The sequence below is a fragment of the Anastrepha obliqua genome, chromosome 1, assembly GCF_027943255.1.
Source record: "Anastrepha obliqua isolate idAnaObli1 chromosome 1, idAnaObli1_1.0, whole genome shotgun sequence".
Lineage (NCBI taxonomy): Eukaryota > Metazoa > Arthropoda > Insecta > Diptera > Tephritidae > Anastrepha > Anastrepha obliqua.
Genome location: NC_072892.1, coordinates 84575783 through 84603140, shown reverse-complemented (window position 1 = coordinate 84603140; position 27358 = coordinate 84575783). Strand labels below are relative to the sequence as shown.

Below are 27358 nucleotides of genomic sequence, written 5' to 3'. Positions count from 1 at the left end.
TCCAAAATTAATTTATGAGAACATCTATCGAAACTTTTTTAATTTGAGTGCTAATGTCAATGCAAAAATATCACCAGGGCATTGGATAGTATTCACTTCCCTATACAAGGTCTTAAAAAATGATAATATCAGGTCAGTCCATAAGGTCGTGCGTTTTTTAAAGGTGCTTTTAAAATTAATAAAAAAGGTTTTTAAAGTATTTATTAATCAATAATATATTTTCCTTCATTATTTACAATGTCTTCCCAACTTTTAGGCAAATTTTTAATTCCCTGCTCAAAAAATTGTTTATCCTTGGAGCCAAAATACGCTTCGATGGCCCTTTTTATACATAGGTTCTTTTGAGGAGTAGTTCTTGTTACTCATATGGGATTGAAGTCCACGGAAAGGTGATAATCACAAGGGGCAATATCCGGAGAGTATGGTGGATGCGGCATTAGCTCCCATCCGAGATCGTTCAGCTTGCCTAATGTTTGCCTTGCGGTATGAGGTCTTGCGTTGTCGTGGTGAAACAAAACTTTGCGTCTATTCACTAAAGACGGTCGATTTTTTTTAAGTGCCTCATTCAGGTTTGATAGCTGATGGGTATAATAATCAGCAGTTATCATCTTGTTTGGTTACAGAAGTTCATAATAAACAATACCGACCATATCCCACCAAATAGGCAGGAGAATCTTCTTGGGGTGAAGGCCATCTCTAGAGGTCGGTTCTGGTGTTTCAACTTTATCTAACCATTGGCATTTGCGAACAGGATTATTGTAAAAGGACCCATTTTTCATTTGTGCGATACGGTTCAAAAATCTTTCATTTTCAAGCCGATGCAGCAGCTGAGAACACACAATCACTCTCTGCTGAAGGTTGGCGATGGAAAATCTATGCGGAACCCATTTTCCCAGCTTTGAAACCTTTCCCAACTAGCCTGGCCTGTGAACTGCTCCATGCGATGAATTTAACCTCTGAGCTATCATATCGACTGTCAAATTTGGCTCAGCTTCCACAAGTTCGAGCAAGACGTCGGAGTTAATGACTTCAGGACGACCAGCACGCGGGGCATCCTCCACGTCGCAGTTACCACTTCGGAATTTTGAAAACCACTTTTGCGCAGTCCTTACTGTTTTTATTTCTGCAGCAGCAGTTGTTGCATTTTTACCACTTTAATAAAAAAAAAAAATACAAAATATGCCTATTTATTACACGCTTTCGAAGATTCCATTTTATTTTTTAACAACACGTGCTTCTATCCGCGATTAAAATCACTTGTTGAATGCACAATATATCAAAGAAAATATAAACAGCTGCGTTATATTCCGCGAATAATTTTTTGTATGCAAAAATCGTACAAAAGTGAAATTATGGATAAAATACGCACGAACTTATGGACTGACCTGATCATAGATACATTTAACATTGCAATAGTGTGGACCAAGAAGCTACCATTTTTGAAAGAAAAGGGCAAATTCCGCTATGCGCAACTATTCATGAGTTATATTAAATAAGATTACATTATCGCGTATAGTACCCTGTGAGAGCTCATGAGTCCTCTCTCTCTAAATTTCGAAGCCTATTTGATCTCCTTTGAGATGGCAGAATAAACTCTTTGCTCTATATCTGTTTAGAGCCATCTATCGTGAGTTTGAAAACTTTCGAGTTAACAAATCGCTCCATATTCAATTTTGGATCTAGCAAATCCTTGCAGAAGCTAATGGAAACTGTGGATGACACTACGCAAGTCGTTATTTTTTGTTGTATAAGCTTTGGCCATTTCATTCGATTAATATTATTTTATTTAGAGAATAATTAAACTTCTCTCTTTCAATGTGGCTTTATAGATTTCAAAGCTTTTTCAAAGGAAAAATTAGCTTTTGTATAATTAATAACTTCTCGATGCAGTTTTCGACAATCTCTTTAAATATAAGGTTGTCAAAAAAGTCTTGCGGTATTTCCGCAAGCTTGTCTTTGCAAGCGCGTAGTTCTAGTTGTATACGTCACATCGGTTCACGCTAGAGCTTTTTGGAAAGCTCTTTTCATGTGCTAACACGTGTTTGATTAATTGTTGTTTGCTTTTAGTCGTTCGGCATATTTTACAGTACTACTACGATAAAGGCAAAAATGCATCTCATGCTACCAATAAAATTTGTGCAGTTTATGGACCCGATACAGTTTCCATTTCCACCGCACAACGATGGTTTCAACGTTTTCGTTCTGGTGCAGAGGTGATCGAAGATGCGCCACGGTCCGGAAGGCCTGTCGTCGAAAATTGCGATAAAATCGCTGAATTGATCGAAAGAGACCGGCATAGTAGCAGCCGTAGCATCGGCCAAGAGCTGGGCATGAGTCATCAAACCGTTATAAACCATTTGAAGAAGCTTGGATTCAAAAAGAAGCTCGATGTATGGGTGCCACACGACTTGACGCAAAAAAACATTTTTGCCCGTATGGATGCATGCGAATCGCTTCTGAATCGCAACAAAATCGACCCGTTTTTGAAGCGGATGGTGACTGGTGATGAAAAGTAGGTCACTTACGACAACGTGAAGCGCAAACGGTCGTGGTCGAAAAGCGGTGAAGCTGCCCAGACGGTGGCCAAGCCTGGATTGACTGCCAGGAAGGTTCTTCTGTGTGTTTGGTGGGATTGGTAGGGAATCATCTACTATGAGCTGCTCCCCTACGGCCAAACGCTCAATTCGGACCTGTACTGCCAACAACTGGACCGCTTGAATGCAGCACTCATGCAGAAGAGGCCATCTTTGATCAACAGAGGCCGAATTGTCTTCCATCAGGACAACGCCAGGCCAAACACATCTTTGGTGACGCGTCAGGAGCTCCGGGAGCTCGGATGGGAGGTTCTTTTGCATCCACCGTATAGTCCGGAGCTCGCACCAAGTGATTACCACCTATTTCTGTCCATGGCGAACGAGCTTGGTAGTCGGAAGTTGTCCACAAGTGAGTCCTGTGAAAATTGGCTCTCCGAGTTTTTTGACAATAGGGAAGCGAGCTTCTATAAGAGGGGCATTATGAAGTTGGCATCTCGTTGGGAACTCGTCATCGAACAAAACGGCGCATATTTGATTTAAATCGCATTATTATAACCAATTTTATGAACAATTGAAAATTCAATAAAAATACCGCAAGACTTTTTTGACAACCTTATATTTGAATCTAATACAGGGTGGCTGATGAATTTTGCTACATTAAGAAACTCAAATAACTTTTTTTTTAGTGTATGGAATTCATTTATTTTTTTTTTTCAAGTTGAAGGTCATTAAATTTCATTAAATGTAGCTTAACTAGTTTTAAAAATAATTGAATTTAAATGCCCCCCATGCTCGTTGACACAAGTGCGGCATCTTAGTAAAAAGTTGTTCATTGCTGCTTTGAGAGTTGCGACAGGAATAGCCGCAATTGTTGCCCGAATGGATTGTTTTAGTTCATCCAAATTTGTTGGCTTTGTTTTACAAACTTCTTGTTTACATAAACCCCACAAGAAAAAGTCAGGTGCAGTAAGGTCAGGCGACCGGGGGGTGGCCAACGAAATTCGGAGTTTCTTGAAATCAGTTTATTGGGAAATTTTCGTCGCAACTCTGTCATAACAGTCTGGGCTATGTGAGACGTTGCCCCATCTTGTGGAAACCACACAGAGTTGAAAGGAATTCTCTTTCGGCGTAGTTCTGGATAGAAAAATTCTTTCAGCATTTTCAAATTACGGTCTCCAGTAACCGTAACGGTGTGACCATTTTCTTCAAAAAAATAAGGCCCGACAATACAGCGTGAAGAAACCGCACACCACACTGTCACGCGAAGAGGATGCAATTCCGTCTCGTGGAGTATCTGTGGGTTAGAAGTACTCCATATTCGACAATTTTGTTTGTTCACATTGCCGTTTAAATCGAAATGGGCCTCATCAGACATGAAAAGGCAGTTTAACATGTTTTGGTCTTCTTCCACCATTTGCAGGATCTTCTGGCAAAATTTCAAGCGAATCGGCAAGTCTGCTGCATTCAGTTTGTTAACCATTTGAATTTTGTAGGGAAATAAGTCTAAATCTTTGTGCATTATTGTTTGCAAAGACTGTCGGCTGACACCAAGTTGAGCAGATAAGCTTCTTGTTGAAACCCTTGGATTGCTTTGTATAGCTGCAGCTACAGCAGCGATCGTTTTCTCCGTCCGAACTGGTGGGTTTCGATGATAAGGCCTTCTTGCGACTGTTCCTTGCTCAGCAAAATTATTCACCAGTCTCATTATGGTCCATCTGCTCGGGGGATCGCCGCCAAACATCCGCCTGTACTCTCTCTGTACCAAAACTACGGACTCCAGTGCGTGATAGCGGCGGACTATCCAAATTCTTGTTTGCGTGTCCCAGTTACCCATTTTAATAAATTTTAAAGATCACTCTGCAAATTAAAACAAAAATGGAACAGATAACTTAAAAAGAAAAAAAGTTATTCAATTTTTTTTTGGTAGCGGCTTTCATCAGCCACCCTGTATATAAATGAATTGTGTTAATAAAAGAAATAAAAAATTTGAGCCAATTCTATTAAGTCCTTATCGAGTCCACGCATTTACTCAAAAGTGGCAACGTCGTATATAGTTTTTTGGGTTCATCATTTAGGTATACCCAATTTCCTTCGTCTAGAACAGATCTTAATTTTTTTCCTACTTTGGACAAAGAGTAATACGTGCTTTGAAATGCATTAATTTTTGCTCGAGTTATCGCGTGCACGGGCGAACAGACATCACTACATCGACTCGTCTCATTACTCAGAGAATTTGGTACACCTATGTCCATATGTATTTCGATTCCTTTATACTGTTATATACAATCGTTACGTGAACATAATTATAATAATCTTGGACACAAGTGTGCGGGTTTGGAAATGGCTAGAAAAAAGCTACGAATCAAGAACTAAAGCTCCATAGCTAGAGTAGAAACAAATGCTAAATCTAACCACGAAAAGACTAACCAGGCTACATTGCACCTGATCACTGCAGCATATTTTGGACAGAAGCGATAACCGCTATTTCTTTCATAACTCAACCGCTACTGAATGGCCAATAACCTTTTATTCTGACAGCTAGGTTGTTTTTAAATATCTAATTGAAAATATGTATTTCAGTTAAACCATTGAGTAAGTAATAAAATAGTCACAATCACTCAATTTTTGGTGAACGGCCATATTGATGCGGTCGGCCGGTGAAAAGAAGAGAACGGGAAAACATCTTGACGAGTTGTAATTGGAGAAAACGTTGTCTTTGCTCGTATACTCGAAAAGAACGCGACACGAAGCAAGTGCGTTGTCGATTTGTCTTTGCCTGAGCAAGCGTACGGTAAACGTACATATGTATAATCATGTATTGTTTTGTATGTATTCACAAATGTAGGATATTTGATGCTATGGCAAAATTTTCATTTACCTATTTTTTATTTTTGTAGAATTTTTATTTAAAATTTTTCATAGTTATTTTATTTAAATATTTATACCACATAAAAGTAGATAATTGTACTCGTATACCTACCATAACATTACCATTAGACGCCCTATGCTCCATCTACAAGTTATAGGGTCTTATATGCATATATGTATATACATACTTACATATTTGTATTATATTTATCTCTAAAGGTTAATAAAAATATATGCCTTTTATTCATTATTTGTTGAATGAAATTTACCATCCCCCAGTTAATATTCCAAATATTCTACTTATATACAATACTAGCAAACCCGGCCCGCTTCGCTGGGCACACTAAAATAGAATAGATATGGTTTAGAACAGAAAAGATATGGTTTTCATATTATTTATTTCTTTATTCTTTATTCAAGCGCTTTGGCATAAACAATATTTTTTTGTTTTTCTATTTGTTTTTGAGTAAATATAATATATAATGTTGTTGGCTTCCCAACACGTGAATAGCCAACGTATAGTTGACCATGGGTGAATACTGGTTCTTCTATATTCATCCCGCATACTTCTAAAGTTTGCCCTTGTGATTTATTGATCGTTATTGCAAATGCTAAACGAATGGGCAGTTGCAAGCGCTTGAATTCAAATGGCAATTCAGGTGGAATCATTGGAATTCTTGGTATTGAAACGTCTTCATTCTTGAATTTGCCAATTAAAATAGTTGCTTGGATAACATTATTCACCAATCGTTTGACTACTTCATTTTATTCTTGACGTTCTTCTGATGTCGCGTTATTCCGGGCATTTCTCATGCGCCTATTATTATTTGTCGAACGACCAATATGATTACGTGATTGTCTTGCCATTTGTACTGTAATAAACATGATTGTAATTATGGTATTCTGAGATTTTAAAACATGTTTTTTTTCCATTTTGTGGATTATATTTTCGATGCATATGTGTTTAAAAGCCCAAGTCCACATGGTCAGGATTATTTTATTTTGTTGTGATTTTCTTAAATCATCTCTTTTCTTCTGAAAATTGTTGACAATTTGCATGATAAGACTTAATTTTTTCATCAAAGTTACGCATTTTTCGTGCTCTTCTTTTGCATCCTTTAACAATTTCTTTTGTTTTTTCATTTTTTTTATCATTTTTTTCACTCATGGTGTATGGTAGCTTATCGCATATGAACCGAAAAAATAAATCCACAAAACATAATTTCATTTGAACATTCGGATTTCACATTAAATTCTCAAATTTCGTAACAAATTATTCACTGTTCTAAAATCCACTCCAAAAAAATTCTCAAAAAATGTTTACACTTTGCACTTACGTCTTCTCCTTATGGCGTCCAAATCAGAAAGAAATATTGACACATTGTAACTCACACTGTCAATTTGACAGTTCAGTCCCGCCCAAAGCGTAAAAAAAGTAAACGAAATTATGGCTGGTTCAAAAGAACGCTGTACGCGTTGCCGGTGTTCCGAATTACAACCAAACTTTACGAAGCCCATTTTCAATACTTACTTAACAATGTGTGTAAGTTTGGTTTAATTCGGTGCAAAGACACGGCGGGTCCACGTTTTGGCATATATTTCGAGACCCTAGTCATCAATAGGTATGAAAATTACCCCGTATTAAAGCACTTATCAACAGCTTTCATTTGATACCCATATTGTACAAACACATCCTAGGGCTACCCGGGTCCACGTTTTGGCCTATTTCTCGAGACCCTGGTATCCGATTCTTAAAATTTCAAAACACAAACCTTCTCCACATGTGTCTCTTCAATGTGGCAAAGTTTGGTTAAAATCGGTTGAGCCATTCTCCGTAAAGTTCATCACAACGCGAAAAACGGCTGAATTTTTATATATATAGATTCAACTTACGCATATTTCTCAAAGCAAGCATCGTCCATTCATAAACGAGCCCACCACATTTTTCCTCACGCGTCTGTGCTGTTCATAAGCCTATTTTTCTTGAAGAAGGCAAAAATATTTGCTGAACCTTCAATTTTTGTCATGGCAAGTACCCGCATCTTCGTATTTATATATCCATGCATGTCCATACGTGTGTAAATATGTCTTCTAAGTGTCCAACAGAATGGCGACAGTCGTAGCGAATGGTGATTGTTTTAGCTGCTGTGTGTCAAGTGGGCGCATAATCATACACTAATGACGTAAACAGAAGCTGCCATTAGCTTAAAACAATGTTAGGCCGTACTAATATATTAAAAATTTCAAATCAATTCCTTTTTTTTTCTCTTATAGAAAATAAATACTAAATTAAGATATGTCTTCACGTATGGGATTATCCAATTAATAAATAATGCACGAACTAAGTAATATAGCCGTGAAGTTAGAAATTTACTTCAAATCTAAATTGCTGCTTTTTTGCTTGATGTTGTTGCACAAATGGAGGGACCTGCAGTTTTAAGCCGTCTCCGAGGGATAGATAGGGATAGATATTTTTATGAGGAGCTTTTTCATAGCACTCAGAGGATTGTCATTGCCTGCCTAGGGGCGGCCGCTATTAGAAAAACACTTTTTCTATCATTTCGCTGTTTCATGCACGGAGATTCGAACTTACGTACACCCGACTGGTAGTCACTCACCAACCCATTCGGCTACGGCACTTCTTAATTTATGTATATTAAGTAAAAAGAAAACGGACAATGTATTTGAAAGGAAATGGGGTGCCAGTACTGGGGAGTACACTGACGAGATATAGGACAAAGCAAAACTACACTTACTGGACCGTACAGTATACAGACAGACATTAAACGACATTCATCGAGAAACCCTTACCACCTTCCGAAACTACCGACCACCGAAGCTGTTATCGGAGTCCAACTACCACCTACTGCCTCGTATGAGATTGTTCTGGATATTGTAACAAGTTAAACTCCCACTTATCTAGAATCGATCCCGACTTACCCAATACATGCCCAGCATGTGAAGGCCCACCGCACGACACTAACTACCTTTTCTCAACTACTCAACCATCTCACCTAATACCCCTCTTATATAATCAATAATGCAATACGTCATCACGTGCAACTTACGCTTTAAGCGTAAGATGTATGCGTGCAAGGATGAGAAGTAGGTGTAAAATGTATTAGTGTTTAGAAACAACTCTTGAATCATAATTTCCTTCATTGAACCTCTGGAATTTGCAAATTTTCCAATAGAAGCGACATTTATTTACATTTTAACATTCTTAGAGGTGTGCATTTATTAGTAAATATAGCTGTTTTTTACAAATGTTGGCGAAAAGATAACCAATCACAGTATTTCTATTTAGCGCATATGCAGTAATGTATTTATTTATTTATTCACAATATATAATAATATCCTATTGATAAAGCGATTTCTTCTGTATTCTGCAGGACATATAGCTTAATTTACATTTGATATAATGAAACAAAGTTGAGCAATCGAAAATTATTAAGATTCTTTGAAGTCAATCCAAGTCTATGGGATGTGGGTATTTACTCTACCTGCTTTCAAATGTATAACTCTAAGATCGCAAATATTTTCGTATAAATTATGATTCAATGCAAATAATTTATGACAAACTAAAAAAAAAACATAAGCCAAACCAAAAAGCCTAAAATATGATTGTAAAAATAGTAATGATAATGTTACGTAACTCGTTTGAATCATTTAGAAAATGTAAACGGTTTTCTCATAAACAACGCTCATCATCACCATTATCATCATTATTCGTGCGAACATCATTATGATCAACATCATCAATAAAACATTTCTGTAAGAAACGTCTGCACACATTTAATCCTCCAGGGTAACGTTGCGGAAGAGATACGACATAGACTCCTTATTGTGTATGCGACGTATAGCCTCGGCAATGAGAATGGAAATGTCAATAGTTTTTATTTTGTGACACTGCAGCTTTTGGATCTCATGTGGAATGGTATTGGTAACAACAACCTGTGTGGTGGAGTGAGAAAAAATACATGATTTTTATATAGGCATACATATAGACAAGAATGCAAGAATGATAGAAAAAAGATTGCGCCCATCAGAGAGTGCGTAACGTCACATTAGCCGAGTTGTGCAGTGTTACAAACCATTTGCTCTTCGCAATAAATTTAGTGCTTTTTATATAATATATCAAAATGCGAAAATTTTTAAGTTGGTGTTTGTTTCTTATTTTTAATTTAAAGCTACCAAAACTATAAGTTAAAAAAAAACTTTTTTATTAAACAAAAGAAGGTTAAAAAAGGTCACTCTGAGAAGATTTTAGTGCTAATCAAAATTTGTTGGTCCTTATAAAATTGATAATTTGAAAGTGAAATTAAATTTTTTGCTCCTTCTGGGGTTACGCAAAAAGATTAGACATTTTTTTCTCAACTCTTCTTAACATTGAAAACCTTTTTACGCATTTTAAAAAGCGTTTGAATTTACTGAATGCGAATTAAAACCATAGTGGTGTAATCGATTCTTCCTGTCCTCAACCCTTAGTGGGACATAGGGCATCAAGAGGGGTATTCATAGTAAAAATAAGCAACAAAATACTACAGAAGAAACTACAACGGCATTTTTACAAAAATAGTACCTTATCATGTTAAGGGGGGGGGTAGGGTCACAAAATCGAAATTTTTTTTCTTCACTCATCTTATAGTAAATCATTTCAAGAATGTTGTGTCAAAATTTTAAGTGGATCGGAGCAGAACTCTCAAAGTTATAGCCTTTGTAGGCACTCTACCTCGAATGCGGAGCATCGATAATTTTTCAGAGTCATTTTTTCAAACGCGTTTTTCCCGAAACGACTTCTTAAAAGTCGGTGCCAATCACAACTCCGAAACTATTCAACCGATTCTTTTCAAATTTGGCACACGTTTTCTAAATCAAAAATACCTCCCCCCCCCCCCCCCCCCCCACACTGTTTTTTTTTTATTTTTTTTTTTAAGGTTGTTTTTCACTTACAAATATGGCGAAATTTTTCGCCAAAAATGCTCGTTTTACGTTTTTTTGCCACCAAAACTACAAAAATGAAAAAAAAAAAATTTTTATTAATGTAGGGGGGAGCATTACGTCATACTTTAACTGAAAAATTCGACTTTTTTAGTTTCAGATGATTCTACGGCGAATGCCGATTGGCACCGCAGAGCACCTCTCGAAAAACATATCTCCAAAAAAACTCTGTCATGGGCTTATTTGTCAATATTTTATTATTAATATTTTTTAAAAACTTATTGAAAAGATGTACAATAACATGCAACTGATTTTATTAAAGTATCTTAAGCCATATTTCTGTAAAAAATTAAGAAAAAGAAGTGTTTTTTTTAGCGCTAAACCCTACCACCCCCTTAAAAAAAAATAAAAAAATAAATAATTGGCGCGTACACTTCTGTTAGGTGTTTGGCCGAGCTCCTCCTCCTATTTGTGGTGTGCGTCTTGATGTTGTTCCACAAATGGAGGGACCTACAGTTTCAAGCCGACTCCGGACGTCAGATATTTTTATGAGGAGCTTTTTCATGGCAGAAATACACTCGGAGGTTTGCCATTGCCTGCCGAGGGGCGACCGCTATTAGAAAAATGTTTTTATTAATTTTCCTTTCACCGAGATTCGAACCATCGACCTCTCTATGAATTCCGAATGGTAACCACGCACCAACCCATTCGGCTACGGCGGCCGAACCTTATTACATAACCTCAAATATAGAAAAAAAGTCGTTCCGCTAACAAAATAGTTTCTCTTAACAAAAAAACTCATGAATTAAATTGTACATAACCACACATTTATTTAAAAAAAGCACATTTATTTAAAAAAAGCACAAGACAATTTGTCACGCATACAAAGTTCTTTAAGTAATTCAATAAAAATTTGGTGTTTTATTTTCTTTAAATGGGCATTTTAGTGCGTTTTTATATCCAAAACTAGGCAACACTGCAGTAGCGAGAGAGAGATTTGGCTGCTGAAAGCAGAAGAACACCAACAACAACTGCAATCGCAGGCAATGCGACCAGATGTTAAAACAAAGTAAAGCTAAATGAAACTGAGTGAATTATTGAACTAATTTAAAAAAAAAGTATATTTTGCAAAATTATAAACATTACTTTTAATTAGAACAGGCTAGAAAAATGTCATGAAGAAAGAACTAAAACTCCGAGACTAAATAACACAAAAAAAAAAAAATGCATAAATCAAGTTACGAAAATGTTAATCTGGCCATACTGGTGCTAACAGACGTAACTCATTGTAAAATTCACTGAGAGCAAAGTAACGGTACCACGATAGGCGCCATCTCATTATTCTTTCCATCATGATACAAATGCATATTGTTTCGACTCACCTCATCGATAGGGGATTCCTCGATCAGTCTGGGTGCATCTGAGCTGAGCAGGCCATGTGTAGCCAACAAATAAATCTTGCCAGCGCCGTTCTCCTTCAGCAACGCTGCTGCAGCAACGAAAGCCTGCACATCGTCGATTAGATCATCCTAAAAGTATGTAAATGAATTGAGTGTAAGAGTATCCAACTATTGTTCAAACAGCTCCTGATGCTTACCACCATAATGGCTATGCGTCCAGTGACATCACCAACAATTGTTAGCGGCGGTTTAACCTTCGGCGGATGCTCTGGAACGCCGACCGAAACGCTAATGGTGCGCGTTCGGTTATTGCTGTTGTGGTGAATCGTAAAAAGTTGCCATTTGTGTGAGGAATTGTGTTGCAATAGCGTTGTGGTGAATTTGTTGTGTTGTGCAATGAATTCAGATATTGTATTTTTTGTATGGATTAGTGATGATACAAGTTATTTGTTTTATGAATTTAGTGTTTTGTTTAAATTTCATATTTTTTTAAATTGTTTTTTATTTTTTTATATATATATTAAGATAAATGTGATGTTTGGTTAAATGTGAAGTGTTAAACCAAGGAGAGGCATGAATGAGTACAAAATACATTTCACGGTTATAAATATTTGAAATGAAAATCAATACAAACCTAGGAGAACAGGAGCACATTTCAACTGTATTTCCTATTATATCGCTATACGTACTGATAAACAGATAAAGAAAAGAATTTTGTTCGTTTTCGTTTCGGTTTTCTTTTTTTGTAGATAAGAAATTTCGCTTAAATTCTAAGCTACTTAAATACGACAAAGTGTTATAAAGTAAAAAGCAACTCGAATTTTACGAACAATTACTCAAAAATCAAAACATTAAGCAACATCACTTACAGAAGGAAGCAATTCAATTAAAGAAAAAAAAAAGCCAAAATAAGGGTATGCTCTGCTTTGACAGATGGATGTGAAGAGAATTCCATAAATAGCATTCTACAAAACAACAGTTATACCAATGGATAAAGAAAATGAAAAAATCGTTAGACAATTCTAAGGTCTAAATTGAATGATATGAGTATCAATAACATCCGATTTAAATAAGCAGCGCTACGTGTGCCGTGCCTCATGAAATTGCACCAGCCATACCACATATAATACCGAGGGCTATGTTTTGCGCCCTTGCAACACTCCGTGTGATGAGATGTAATTCGATATTTTTATCAAAAATTTTGGTATTTTTTAGCACTACTTTACACCAAAAATGGTCCTCGACCAAAAAGCGTTTTTTAGAATTTGAGGTCGCTGAAACCAAAAATGACTTTTATTATTTTTTTTTTTTCAAAGAATGGTTTCCGAGATATTACCAAAAAACCTGTTTTTTGTGCAATAGTGCAGTTATGATGAGCGACTACTGCTGGATGCAACTTCGTGAAGATTCCGTGCAACATAAAAGAAGAAGTTTGAGTAAATCCATATTTTCGACCTCAAACATAGCCATGTCAAAAGCTGGAAAATCACACGTGTTGGCTTGATGGGTCATAACTTCTACACATTTTTCGTCGATTCAGACAAACTTAGGCTTAAAATGTAGGTGGCAAAATTGTCTTTTAGAAAACCTATCTTATATCGGTATAGAAAAATTAAACAACGTCAAAAATGCCTTTTTTTAACTTTCAACAGCTGTTTGCGAAAATTACGACTTCCATTGACACGAATTATATATTGCCATGTAGGTTATATGTGTGCCTTTCGAAATTTATGCACTTCAAAGAAATGGCGCGCACTGTTTTCAAGATTGCAGGTAATAACTGCACTATTGCACAAAAAACAGGTTTTTTAGGAATATCTCGGAAACCGTTCTTTGAAAAAAAAAATAAAAGTCATTTTGGGTTTCAGGGACCTGAAATTAGTCTAAGAAACGCTTTTTGGTCGAGGACCATTTTTGAAACTGAAAATTTGTAAACTAGTGCTACTAGCTAGCTATATTTGTTCTTTCTTCAGTGAGTTGAAACATTTATTGCACCCGAAAAATAGAATTAACGCGTGAAATTTTTGCTTGATGAATTACGACGATTTTTGTTGTGGATTATCATTTATCAAGAAGAAGATTCATTTATCAACTTACTTCAACTTAATTCGACGTTGAAGCACCACACTTAGCCGCTGTAAACCACGTGGGTGTCGATCCTTGCAGGATGAATTTCCAGAATGCCGTCCAAAATCAGTTTAGCGATGACGATCTTCATTTGACATATCGCGGGATAAATGTATCTTTTTGCATTATTGGGACCAGCATGCATTCAATATTGCATGAACATTTGGACATCAAGAAGATTTTTTCTCGGTAGATACCGCATAATTTGACAATTGCCCAAACACGTACTCGTTTAGATTGGTGTAAAGAAATTTTGAAGAAATTCAGCCGCGAAGGCGCAAAGAGCGTCTATGATATCACAATAGAAGCACTTCAAAGCAAATGGTCGCGTGTTTTTTCGGAAAATTTAGAAAATCTGGCCTTATCGTAACTGGACCTCTAGAGAAGCATAAAGCAGTCAATTCTGAATGGTACACAAACATTTGTTTGGCCAGAAGTTTGCGGAGAATTAAGGAAAAAAAACCGCCGAAGACGAATCAACCCCCACCAAGGCAATGTGAGCTCTCAATTATTGGCACACATAAGAGTTTGTAAGAACTCAAAATATAGAATGAATGGGTGATCTGCCTTTCAGCCCTAATTTGCACCAATGATTTCTTTTTGTTCTCGAGCATCAAAGATAAAATGCGAGGTCAAAATTTTTCAACGCCTGAAACAGGTTTTGAAGCTTTAAACAACCCGTTTTGGAAGCATCCACTATTTCACTGTGCTTTCATTATTGGACGCAAAGTTAGTTTGTTTCTTAGCTCGCGCAAGGTCGAGCTTCAATTGTTTATGTGTGAAATTATTCTTCCCGGCAATTTCGTTCGTCATAAATTTACTATTTCTTTGGCTGCGTGATCGGATCGATCTTCGGTGGCAAACTCATTTATAACTGCATTCTGATCTTCTTTGATGCTTCCCCTTTTCCGGCAACGACATTTTCTAACTTTTATCAAGCCAGTCGACTAAAATTCTTAGTTTATCTTTTCTATTCGAAACTCTGTTGAATAATTATAACGACCGAAAATATCTACAATTTTGCGAAATATATCTAGTTTTCACAGATCTATCGTTTTGTAAAGAGTTTAAATCATTATGGTAATTCAGCGACATTGAACTCATTTTAGTAAGATCCGTCAAAAAGAGACGACAGTAAACTGTGTCAGCAATCATAATGAAACACTGTAAAAAAAGAAACTCGTCCTTGGAAAGGTCCTGTGTATAAAATATACTTGGCTGGTCAACTTTGATATACATACATACATGGGTAAATAAAGTCCTCTCATCATTCTGAGCAATGTGGTAGATATCCATAAATGTGCATATCTATCTCGATCCCTTTATGCTGTCACACACAACCGTTATGTGAACAAAAAAAGGACACATAGTCGAAATAGTTTTGTTTAATTTAATTTTTTTTTTCTCATTTCATGTAGAAAATGTGAATTTAAGTTATTATCAGCCCCTTAGAAGTGTCTAAATATTTCCCATTTACTCTAAATTTTGAAAAATTAGTATTGGAAGCTGAAAGAAAATCCAAAACAACTGCATAAAAGTGCGAAACGATTTATATATTTACAGAAGTGCTCAATCTAAGAAGCCAACAGTCAAAGCAAATCCAAAAATACGTTGCTGATTTCATTATTCATTCAATGGTAGCAAGTATTGAGTTTGCCATATGCGTGAGCGCCTTATAATTTGTGAAGTGGAAAAGCATGTAATAGATGACGCATGAAGATATTTTGAATGAATGATTTTTTTTCTGTCTGCTGCTGTTTTCTTTAAATGTGGTGTAATTGGAAAAAAGTGTATGAATTTTCTTGACAAGGTTTCAAAGAATATGCAGTTGCATGCTAAATTCAAAATGCATCCCACGAACTGAAATTGAATTTGGAACTCGAAATTAAAGTTCGAAAATTTTTGGAATATATTTTTGGCATGCATTTTCCAGCCAATTAAGGAAAAAAGTTTAATTGCAACGGACTCAAACCAACAAAATTATTCGCATAATAGTAGATAAACCCGTCGTTAAGGACATACATACATTATAGAATTTAGAAGTTGAAATGTACTTTGCAGAAGTCATAGAGGTTTGTTTTTTTTTTCAAAATAGTTGGTTAAAGAGAAACAGAAAAAGAGAAATGGTTGTAAGAAAAATATGAGTTTTTATATACATATGTACAGAAAAATGTTTATTTTTAAGCAAAGCACCTCCACTTATGCATAATGAGAAGGATGAACTGAAAAATGTGAACTCACAAATACACACACACATAGATAGACAAAGAAGTGATGAAGTGAGGTTAAAATTGAAATTTTTTTAACATATGTACATACGACTAGAACTGAACGAAAGTTGTTAGGTGAAACTGAACGATGTGTTTTTAAATATATACACATACATACATAAATTTGAAAAAAAAAATATACTCCAATCAGCTTAAAACACATCTTAATACATGGTTTAAAAATTAGCAAAAAGAAATACGAAGGAAATGCAAAATAATAATAAAAATTCTATGGACTTTAGGCAAAACAACTAAAATACTCATAGTTTTCTTTTCTCGTAAAAAATACCACCCAATATACTGCAATACCATATTACGAAAATGTAGCCACACGATCAGCGCAGTATACAAGACGTAAGTTTCTGATCTTAAAAAAGGCTACGCAATGTTGCTGTAAAATGGCCTCAATTCCACTTTCGGCGTTTTAAAATTTCGTTGTTTCGATACCAAACCGATAAATAAATCACACACACACATTTGTCATGCGGTTATCAAATGATTTTTTTCAAAGCAGTGATAATCGAATTTTGTATTTAAATTTGATTTTCTTGAAAAAAAAAAAGAAAATTAATAAAAATAACAATAATAATAATAAGAAATAGGATTGCAAATTTGTGATGCGTTTGAACGAAGAACTTTTTATTTGTCAGACTTCTAGTAAATATTACTACAAAATGTACAAAAATTTACGTGATTTAGGGTTTTTATTGAAAACTCTTAAGGAAGAACAAGGTGAATTTGATTGAATTTAGCGGAGTGTAGCGCATTCTCGATACACATTCCGTATATTCTAAAATAGATTTACTTATTTCTTCGGTACTTAAATTCTTTATTTTAATTTTTTCCAAAATTTAATTAAAATTTCATATTTGCTTAGATTGGAACTAGCTGTGCGCGATCAGCCGTTTTTTTTTGCTGGTAAAAAATTTTCCAGCAGACACTATATAGGTATCAGCTTCCCCTCAAAATTAAAATGTCATTTTACTCTCCCAATTGTCTATCTTTTTCTTTATATTTTCCATTTTGTACATTTCATTTTTAGTTTTCAATGTAAACAAACTATCAACTGTTAACGTGCAAGCTCTCACTGGTTGCCTGTTCGTTTACTATTCTGAATATTTTCAAAATAATAATCATTCATAACTGTAGCGTAAGAGTCCATCTTAAAAAAGTTGTAAATAAATATTAAATTTCTCTATTCAATTTTAAGTTGTTTTGACAAAAGTCTATAGAAATTTAGCCCACTATCTATGTCAATACTTTCGAATCAAAGCAGTTAGTTTCAAAAATGAAAATGTATTTAGGTTACAAACACACGTACATATGAACATACATACATACATAGGTACTACGTATGTATAATACGTTCGATCGAGCTGTCATAATGCATACGGGTAGTATCCCTTTTTCTATAGAAATGCAAGTTGACTTACCTTACTGGCGGTGGTGAATAACGTCCATCGACCTCATCACTCTCAGCCTCCTTTTGTTCGCCGTGTATAACTGCAATGCCGAGACGCAAACGTTCGGCGTATGATGTGGCCTTCTTGGCGCTGTTGGGATTACGCGCCACAATCACCGAGTTGCGGTAATCAGGAATCTGTGAATTTCGGGAGTAAATTAGCAAATATTTGTGACTTGTAAAAGAAAAAATAAGTAGCTGATTGCCCAATAATTCAGTGAAGTAGCGAGTAAACGTGCTGTGTGATTTTACATAGAGCTTAATTTTCAAAATTAATAAGTTATTATGTTGCAATATATTATATATACATATGCTCCAAATATATAAAACTAATTTAGGGTAAAAATTCAGGAGAAAGAAGAAAATATTAAATGAAAGGAATAAAATTAGAAGCAAGTATTTAACCTCATACATTCTTATACACGAAGATGTCGTAAATTCCATACTTTTCTAAGTAGCTTTAAAAATGTCACACACTTTTAAAAATAGCCGTATTTTCCATATAAATGTGTGAAATGGTGAGATTTGACATGAAGTAGTGTAATTAAAATATTCATACTGGTATGGGTTAAAAGCTGCATGGTGGATTCACTTCATGAGTTGAGAGTTACTTATGAATTTGTTGATTATTTTTTCTGAGCTCTCATTTTTGGATTTCTCAAACATTTGGCTTGAACAGCAATCTAAGATATTCGGAGTATCGAAATTGTGTCCTACCTAAAGCAAAAATATCCAGACATCTTACATTGCTGATCGCGCCATATTTGGATGTTTTAAAAATTACTGAGTCATGTATTCCGAAATCATAGATAAAATTGTATGATACGAAATTCATTATTCAAAAATATTTTAAAACGAGGTTTTTCAAAAGATCCTTTCAATAATATATACTGCCTATATACATCAGAAGTATTTGTGCAAAATTGCCTACATTCCCAGCCTACTGAATCAGCGGTTAACGAACATAGAGAAAAAAATGGAAAATTTTATAAATTCGATGTTTCTAAATGTTCGCCGTTGAAATTCACTTCTTAAGTGCAACAACAGCCAAGTAATAAAAAGTCAGCTCAACGCGCCCTATTACATCGCTGCATTAGCGCTAAAGTTTCGGTGATGACGGAATGCGGAATGCAGAACTGTCTGCATAATTTTCCAACTCTGTAAAAAAGTTCAAGTTTTTGAAACGCAATTCGAAATTTTATGAAAAGCAGCAACTAAAAGAATTATATTTTAAATTATATAAGAAAAGAATAGAAAAAAGAAAGATTTAAGAAATACAGGTGCTAAACTATTCATCTATTATAACTTAGGCCAATATACTCGTATTCATACAACACGAATTGTACAACACATTAAATCAGAAAATATAATATTTTACTATTAGCTAATAATAAAATATATTTGATTTAATAAATGGCTTAGTGACTATATTATCAGCAACCTTATTAGTAAAAAATAAAATGTGATTGAGATAAAATACGATATACGTTTTTTCTGAAATATTCCTCAAGTTTTATATCAGTTTTATTTTTTACTAAGTGAGGCGGAGAGCTTGCAATAAATATCAGCAGCTGAATTTAGTTAATATATTTTATTTGTGTATATATATATATTTATTTTTCCTTTATAGAGAAGTTGTACGCTCATTTGTACGTGAAGATTACTTGCACCGGGTTGGACCACTAGACTTCGGTGCAATTGGAATAATGAATTAGAACTTTTTTTTTTGTGAAACTATTTTTATGATAAATATCTATGCATTATATAGATTGGAGTTGTGGGCACGCTTAGGCAAAAAAGGTCCAATGATTTACTTTAAAATTGAAATGAAATATTGTTTGTAAACTTGTTTTGTGCCTTATGCTGAGCAAAATTCAAAATTCACAATAGTGAATATACATATTTTATATTACAATAAATTCAGTGTTTTTACCAATATTTGGACATAAACAATGATGCCACTTGAAATTATGCAAGCTACTTAGGGGTAAGTTTGATAATTAAACTTTATAAAAATTTTTAAAAATCTTAAAGAGGCCAAGCCAAATATTAAATCCAGTTGATGAGCTTTTTTAAAATAAATTTTTAGATTATGTACGCATATACATAGATTGGAGTACTAATTTATATTTGATCGTCAATGTGCATTATACAAGTATTTGCACTATTTATAAAATAAGAAAATATCCCTAGGCCTTACATTATTTACGGGCACAACAATTATAATTAATCTCTTTAAACTACGGGCTCTAATTTAATATGTTTCTCTGCTTTTAGCGGAATATACTACTATTCATTGTTATATAAATTATCGAAAATTTGCACATACACTCTCCTGTATATATTGCAATAGAAATGGTGAAGCGCGCAAATTATCAACTGGTATATCGAAAAATCCTTGTATCTCTTTTTGATGCAAATCCATTGTGATAATATGCGTTAAGCCCGAAGTACACAGCATCTAAAAATGCAAAAGGATTTAATAAAAGGAATAATGGAGGTTTTAATGGATTATGGGGAAAAGCGTTGGAACAATTTGTTAAAAATAAAATATATTAAGAAAAAATTAAAAAAAAAATTGTAAACGTAATTAGAACAATAGCAAATCGACATTCTACAAAACACGAAATTTTCTTTTAGAAAAAACACTGGTGACTTGAATAAAATTTTAAATTATCACCAATGAAATGAATTGAAAATCAAGTGATTTTAGAAAGCTTGTAGAAATTGTTAGAAATATTAGAAAACCAATACTCAATTTACAAAGACGGAACCAGTGCGACTGTACACCGCTTTACGGAGAGCGAAACACTTGATAGGAACGGGAAAAATCCATTTTTAAGTAAATTTACTATCAGAAATTGGTTTGTCGTGTTTCGCGCATGCAAGTTTCTTTACATGAAAGTGAGATTTTCGTATTTGACATACACTGCGTTAAAAAACTATAGCACTAGGAGTCATTGAAATGTTTTAACAATTTATCGGGCTTTCACTTAATTTTAGTGATTTTTTTATGAAAATATACGTAGCCCATTTAATGGGCACCTCCATTAGCCGGACACTGCCGTTGAGCGGACATGTTTTTCTCTACTAAATCTTATGTATCGGAAGAAGTTGCCCTGTTTTGAGTGAACAACTCTCTTGGATGGACAAAAGCTGGTTGACGATGAGCTTCCGCCCAAGAGAGGTTTCACTGTAAATTCAAGTTTCAAACTTTTTTATAGCCCATTGAATTTTGGTATAATAAGTCAAGGTTTCAAGAGGTTCAAAATCGGCGTTTCGAGCATTTGTTATATGGAGTAAAGACCGCCAGCAAAAAACAAAAAAATCAACGCAATTTTTGAGACACTTGAAACTACTTTATTAAACTAAAATTCAATGGGCAAACAATTTTTCCGACAATTCTCATCAGAAAGTGTGAAATTTTGTTGATATTTTTTTTTTAATTTGCACAAGGTTTGAAACATAGGTTTATATGGCAATAGCAAACCAATTAATTGCAAAAACTATATTTTTACGTAGTGTATGTATTAGTTACGAGAGAGAACGTCGGTTCGAATCTCGGTGAAACACCAAAATTAAGAAAAACATTTTTCTAATAGCGGTCGCCCCTCGGCAGGCAATGGCAAACCTCCAAGTGTATTTCTGCCATGAAAAAGCTCCTCATAAAAATATCTGCCGTTCGGAGTCGGCTTAAAACTGTAGGTCCCTCCATTTGTGGAACAACATCAAGACGCACACCACAAATAGGAGGAGGAGCTCGGCCAAACACCCAAAAAAGGTGTACGCGCTAATTATATATATATGTATATATGTATTAGTTACGACATTCAAGGTGCATGCCCTCGAATTGTAATCTTTGGTAAATCGTAATCCCTAAATCGCGTAAGCGGTTATCGCGCCAATAAAAAAGTATGTATTAGTTTCTCACTTTGAAACCGTTTTTCGCATGAAATAAAGTGTACAATTGAAATTTGTTACGATATTTTCAAGCACTGATTTACTTGAAAACTAGAACAAACAAAATATCCTTTCAATGCCAATTTTATCGTTTTGCCCCTAACTCAACAATAACCATGTTTCCAACACTTTTCATAGCATGAACTTTGTATGTATGTAAAAACCTTCGCCAACAATTTCGACACGATACAACCACGTTTACGCATTTTGCATTGTTTCGAATAGGGTAGATATGGTATAACGCCAACAATGGAACGCGCCGAGGATGTTCTACAGGCGTAGGCCATTATAAGCAACTCCATGATGTTGTTATTGGCATCTCTAGACGTGCAAGAAAAATAATTAGAAATCCTTTAAATTAACTTTCTCAAAATTAACTGTACATACTTGGTGCCCGTCTGTATGATATAGATATCCTTGCCACGTACCGAATCGCCAATCTCCACCATCGTCTCACGATTCGTTTTGTGAAACACCGAGCAACCACCACTCTTTATGCCCATACGCTCGGCCACTTTGTTAGCCAGATCTGGATGTGAGTTGCCATGGATCAGCACAATATCCGAAGCGGATGATGTATCCATTTCACTTCTGCAACGCTTTGGTGGCCGCACGCTGCCCAATCTGCATGAAGTCCAGATAAATATTAATAGTAATTTAAAAAATAAGCATCAAAATATTTACATATACATATGTACATATGTTTTCACAAACAAGCAGCAGGGTATTAGCAGTAAACACAATTACGCGACAAATTGTGAATGAAACAGCATTCTATAATGCTTGTTATTGGTTAGACTACAACAAATACATTGCCAGCTCATAGCACACGCCATAGCACAAAGCCATCACAAGTCAAAGCCAAAGTCAATACGAAATGCCAAAGGTAGGTCAATATGACATGGAAACGGTTGCAACAAAATGATACACTCGTACATACCTATTCCAAGTAATCATATTATTTGTGTTTTGATGCGGGCGCAGAGAAACCGCAAGGAGCGTTTGTGTTTGTTTATTGTAGCGCACTTTATTATAGCATGAAGGTCACGTGCACGACAAGTGCAGGATAATGGGAACGTTTATTACTTTATGTCAGTATGCACCAGCCAAGCATTAGCTTTTCATTAACGAAGCACGAGCGGTAGAAAACTGATATTTTTATTACTAAATTGATTGGCAAAACTTATTTGATTCGTTTCTAGTTAAAATTATTATATTTCACGCCGTGCAGCTTTTTCTTGTTGACAATCGAGTATGTTAAGACGAGTACGGAAAGTAAAAATACCTGAGCCAGTCAACTCGTAGTCATGGTTACAGGGATGTCAAAGTAGACAAGCTGGCGTCATGACGCTGGTCGCGTCTTTTGCTTGTTATTGCAACTGCCTCTTATAACCATACTCCCTACATAGCCACCAACAACATGCTCTTCCCACACTTCTAAAGACATGTAAAAATTTATATTTTTTTTAGGTCCACCTTGAGCACGTCTACAGGAAAAATCTATCTAACCGTCGATCCTTGAATGCCTAATTGTTGGGAACATCGTGATATCGGGTTGTTCAGCAACACTTTGCCCTACAGCAGCAATATTCTCAACAGAAAATTCAGTTTTTGGTCTGCCAGTTATTTTGCTACCCTCGACAGCCCATCTGAATTGTCGACTCATTTTGGACGAGTTTTTCCATCGAAAAAATCACGAATTTTGCAATATGTTGTTCTTAAAGATCGACCATTTTCATAATAAGTTGTTCTAACGTATAAAATTGTTCATCTGTCTACTTGACAAATGTAAAAGATGGCATTAAAAAACAGGAACGGTATAGAAGTTATTCACTACTCAAATCTAGGCGTCACTTTTGGAATACCCTTTAGTTAGCCAAACCGTGTGTTTTTTGTAGAATTAGTTGATTTAGGATATGTTTACTCATCTCCAATGCGGTAGTCTGGGATATTACTTCGGACTTTAGCGCGCCAATAAGGTATTAACGAGGTCGGTTTTTTATATTTCTGGCCTAGCAGTGGAAAAATGAATACTGGCGCTTGAAAACGGTTTAATTGTCTGGCGTCAAAAATCGTTCATCACTTAGTTTGTTCTTGATGTAAGGGAATAAAAGGAAGTCATTGGGTGCCAAATCAGAACGGTATGGTGGACGGCTCATCAATGCCATGTTTTGGCCGGCCAAAAATCTTTTTGTGAGAGCACAAATTAATGATTCGTCCCTTTTTGTTGTTCTTACGAATTTCACCAAGCACTTGTGGCAGACAAAATGTGCATACCACTCAGAATTGACCGCTTTATGTTGCTCTAATTCCATTGTAGCCATATGCGCATTAATATCGAACAAACAGGTGACCATTTGATACGACGTACTTCGCGAACGAACCACTTTTGTTAGATTTGGCTCATCTTGGAACACCCCAAAAGTCAATTGTTGTTCAGTTTCGGGCTCAATGCATAAATCTACGATTTATCACCTGTACACAGCTGTTAATGCACTATGACCATATTTTTTCAGCATTTTCTTACATCAATCGAAACGAGCCTGGTTTTAGGTGTTTTTAAATTGTGTGGCATCCAACGCGAATACTTGCATGTGTCATGATAATCTTGCTCAACTATTTCACGCATCGAAATTATCTGACATAACAACTGAACTTGGACGACTTGAATGATTGGAATTCGTCAATGAGCGAACAGGGATCAAAAATTCATTATATCAATTGCTTACAGTACTAAAGGATGCATATCGATTTTGATTCATCGATGCATTCTCGTCCTGTTAATCTTCATTTTTCGCGAAAATTAATGCACGGAAATATTCACGGATAATTCCATTTTTTTGCCGAATGAATTTTTAAAGCCACTGTAAACAACACTAATATGACTCACACATAAAAATACACATTCTGGTCGCGTTTATGGTAAAATCTATCAAATTTTTGCATGCCGTCCGAGAACACCAGAAGTGTCTTAAGCCAGAAATATAAATAACAACCCGCAATATCAAACTCATGTAAATGCCATTTATAGAATTAAAATTCAAGTAAAAAACACTTAAACAAAAACATTTTAACTCATATCCACACTTCTCGTCTCTTATACAGGCGATCCTACTCTTCTTAGTCTAAACACGGTTTTTTTTTACTAACAGATTTTTAGAAAAAAAAAGTCAAACCATTAACGATAAAGCACAAGCAGCACAGTGGTTACATTGGAGGCTGGATTCTATATTCGCTAAGGTAAAAATGGTAATTTTATCCCACCACCACTTCATAGTAACAACCATACGTACAGCTTAAAATAATGGAGATAGGTATATACATACATATGTATACATATAATATATCAAAATACACAGAATGAGGAGAAAAGTCGGTCCGTCCGGCCGTTCATGTGCACGAAAACTCGAGCAAAAATAATATTTTTCAATGAAGTTTGGTACACATATGTATGTATTACTCTTCGTTCAAGGTAATTTGGTACTGAAAATGGGTGAAATCGGTTAATAACCGCGCCCACCTACCACATGGCGACAATTTTTAAAAAATAAAATAATTAAAATTAAATTGCGAAACTACTAAAATTTTGAAGACTAAAAAAATACGAGGCAAAAAAATTAAAAAAATGGATAGTATAATGCCCACTTCTTGGTCCACACTTATTCCCCACCTGCTTTAGATCCAACGGAAATATTATTGACTAAAGTGAATAAAGTTCTTTCCGGACTGAATTTAGCTTTTCTTACTTGTCCCTTTCAAGGTTGTTTTTCATTATTTCTCAAGTCCCTTATAAATGAATTCTTCTTCTTAATTGGCGCGATAACCGCTTACGCGATTTTGGCCGAGTTTAACACAGCGCGGCAGTCGTTGCTTTCTCTTGCTAACCAGCGCCAGTTGGACACACTAAGTGAAGCCAAGTTCTTCTCCATCTGATGTTTCCAACGCAGAGGAGGCCTTCCTCTTCCTCTGGTATCATCAGCTGATCGAATACTTTCAGAGGCGGAGTGTTTGTATCCATTTGGACGACATGACCCAGCCAGCGTAGCCGCTGGATCTTTATTCGCTGCGCTATGTTTATGTCGTCGTAAAGCTCATGCAGCTCATCGTTCCATCGCCTGCGATATTCGCCGTTGCCAATTATAAATTAATTACAACATTTTAAATTGACAAATGCAACTGGAGGATTTAAAGAGAGTAGGGATCAATATCCTCAACAAATTGCAATGGGCGGTGGATATACCATATTTAAGGAACTTGTAGTTGAAAAATCTTTTTTTGGTATTTGTTGAACAAAGCTGTCATTAATGGGATCAATGTTAAATTAAATCAAATCGACTTTGATACACTTCTAAACAGTGTGCTGCAAATAAAAAACTGCAAAACAAATCACTGCAGCACACAACAACGAAAGCAGATTCTGAAATTGAGAACAGATGGAAGATCTTACACAGAAATACAAAACATTTTTTCATGTTACTAAACATGATGAATGATTTGAAATTACTGGAAAAACCGCAAAAACGAGGAGGGAAACATGAAAATTTCCTGCAAGACGATCGCAGAATTGTAAGGTGCTCCAAAGAGAATCCCATGAAGTCTGCCATACAAATTAAAAAAATATAATATATGAACGTAAATGTTTCTAACATGACTTTACGTAGCAGACTACGGGAAGCTGGATAAGTAGCTCGCAGGTACAAATATTTATGTGGAAATAATGCACAATGGAAATAAGGCGTATTGCAGAGAGGGAATGCCAATAAAATGGGTCTACCACCAGGATATTGATCCCAAATACACAAGTGTGAAGACCTAGGATGGGTTTCGCGCAAATAAAATTAAGGTTATAGAATGGCCAGCTCAGTCGCCCGACCTCAATTCTATAGAATATCTGTGAGGGAACTGAAAAACAACTTTGAGAAATTGTCAAAGATGCGTGACTGCAGGTTCCGAAGCAGCGACATGAGAAATTGGTGGACTCAATGCTCCGTCGTTGTACTGCCGTAATAAAAATGTGGGAAATTCATTTAGATATTAGTTTCAACTTTGTGTCCACAAACTTTGCCAATGCAGCTTTTCTTTAAAAAAATTAACAAAAATTAACGCGAGTTTTGAGCCACCTTTGAGCACAGGAGTACCAACATAGAAAGTAACAATGTCCAAAAAACAAATTATAAAAAAGAAATAATATCACAAAACCAAAATTAACAAAAATCAACGCGAATTTTCAGCTATTTTTGATCACAATATTGTGCTAAAATCGAATAGGCTACAAAACTGCATGCCCAGAATTATTAAAAAAATACTACCCAAAACATTTAAAATTTTGATGAAAGTTTGTAAAATTTTTTTTAAAACTTGAACAAAGTTTGAAACTTCGAGGAACATAGTTTTTGTTCAGACATAAGCTATATTTTTATAAAGAAAAAAATTAAATGCAATATGTGGTATTAGAAAGTATATATTGACTTTCACGCGTGTAATTTAAAAATGTTAAGATTTTAAAATCAATTGCTTTTAAACGTTTTCCCAAAAACTGGAAAAGCCCAAAATTAAAATTAGAAAAAACAAAAACAAAGCATATCTGATATTCTTACCTAAACGGAAATAATAAAAGGATTTGTGGCTGACCAACAATTTTATTCAGTTAATTTCTATTAAATAAATAATTTCTATTAACAAATCTTCTGAAAATCCTGAAAATTTTAGTGTAAAATCCCGAAATTAGCGTACGTAAAACTGAGAGTTTTTGTGAAATGTTTTACACTCGGATTCTGGTAAATCCATTTCCACTGG

The 27358-nt window shown here is 35.2% G+C and overlaps 2 protein-coding genes across 6 annotated transcripts in view; one reads left to right on the top strand and one right to left on the bottom strand.

Annotated features, from left to right (window-relative positions):
- LOC129247607 (cytosolic carboxypeptidase 6) overlaps nt 1-27358 on the top strand; it is a 36603-nt gene that overhangs the window by 1335 nt on the left and 7910 nt on the right. The window lies entirely within an intron of this gene.
- LOC129247616 (phosphoribosyl pyrophosphate synthase-associated protein 2) overlaps nt 8699-27358 on the bottom strand; it is a 43059-nt gene continuing 24399 nt past the window's right edge. For 3 of the 5 annotated variants that reach the window (XM_054886833.1, XM_054886806.1, XM_054886842.1), the window contains 8 exons: nt 21950-22186; nt 21727-21883; nt 19932-20063; nt 17574-17740; nt 12378-12431; nt 11941-12055; nt 11726-11872; nt 8699-9356 (listed from right to left, as the gene is read on the bottom strand). In XM_054886833.1, coding sequence (XP_054742808.1) covers nt 9198-9356; nt 11726-11872; nt 11941-12055; nt 12378-12431; nt 17574-17740; nt 19932-20063; nt 21727-21883; nt 21950-22146 — 1128 coding nt within the window. In that variant the 5' untranslated portion in view covers nt 22147-22186 and the 3' untranslated portion in view covers nt 8699-9197. Of the gene's footprint in view, nt 9357-11725; nt 11873-11940; nt 12056-12377; nt 12432-17573; nt 17741-19931; nt 20064-21726; nt 21884-21949; nt 22187-22502; nt 22717-27358 lie in introns of those variants that run through there. The other 2 variants (XM_054886815.1, XM_054886824.1) reach the window with 2 other exon arrangements.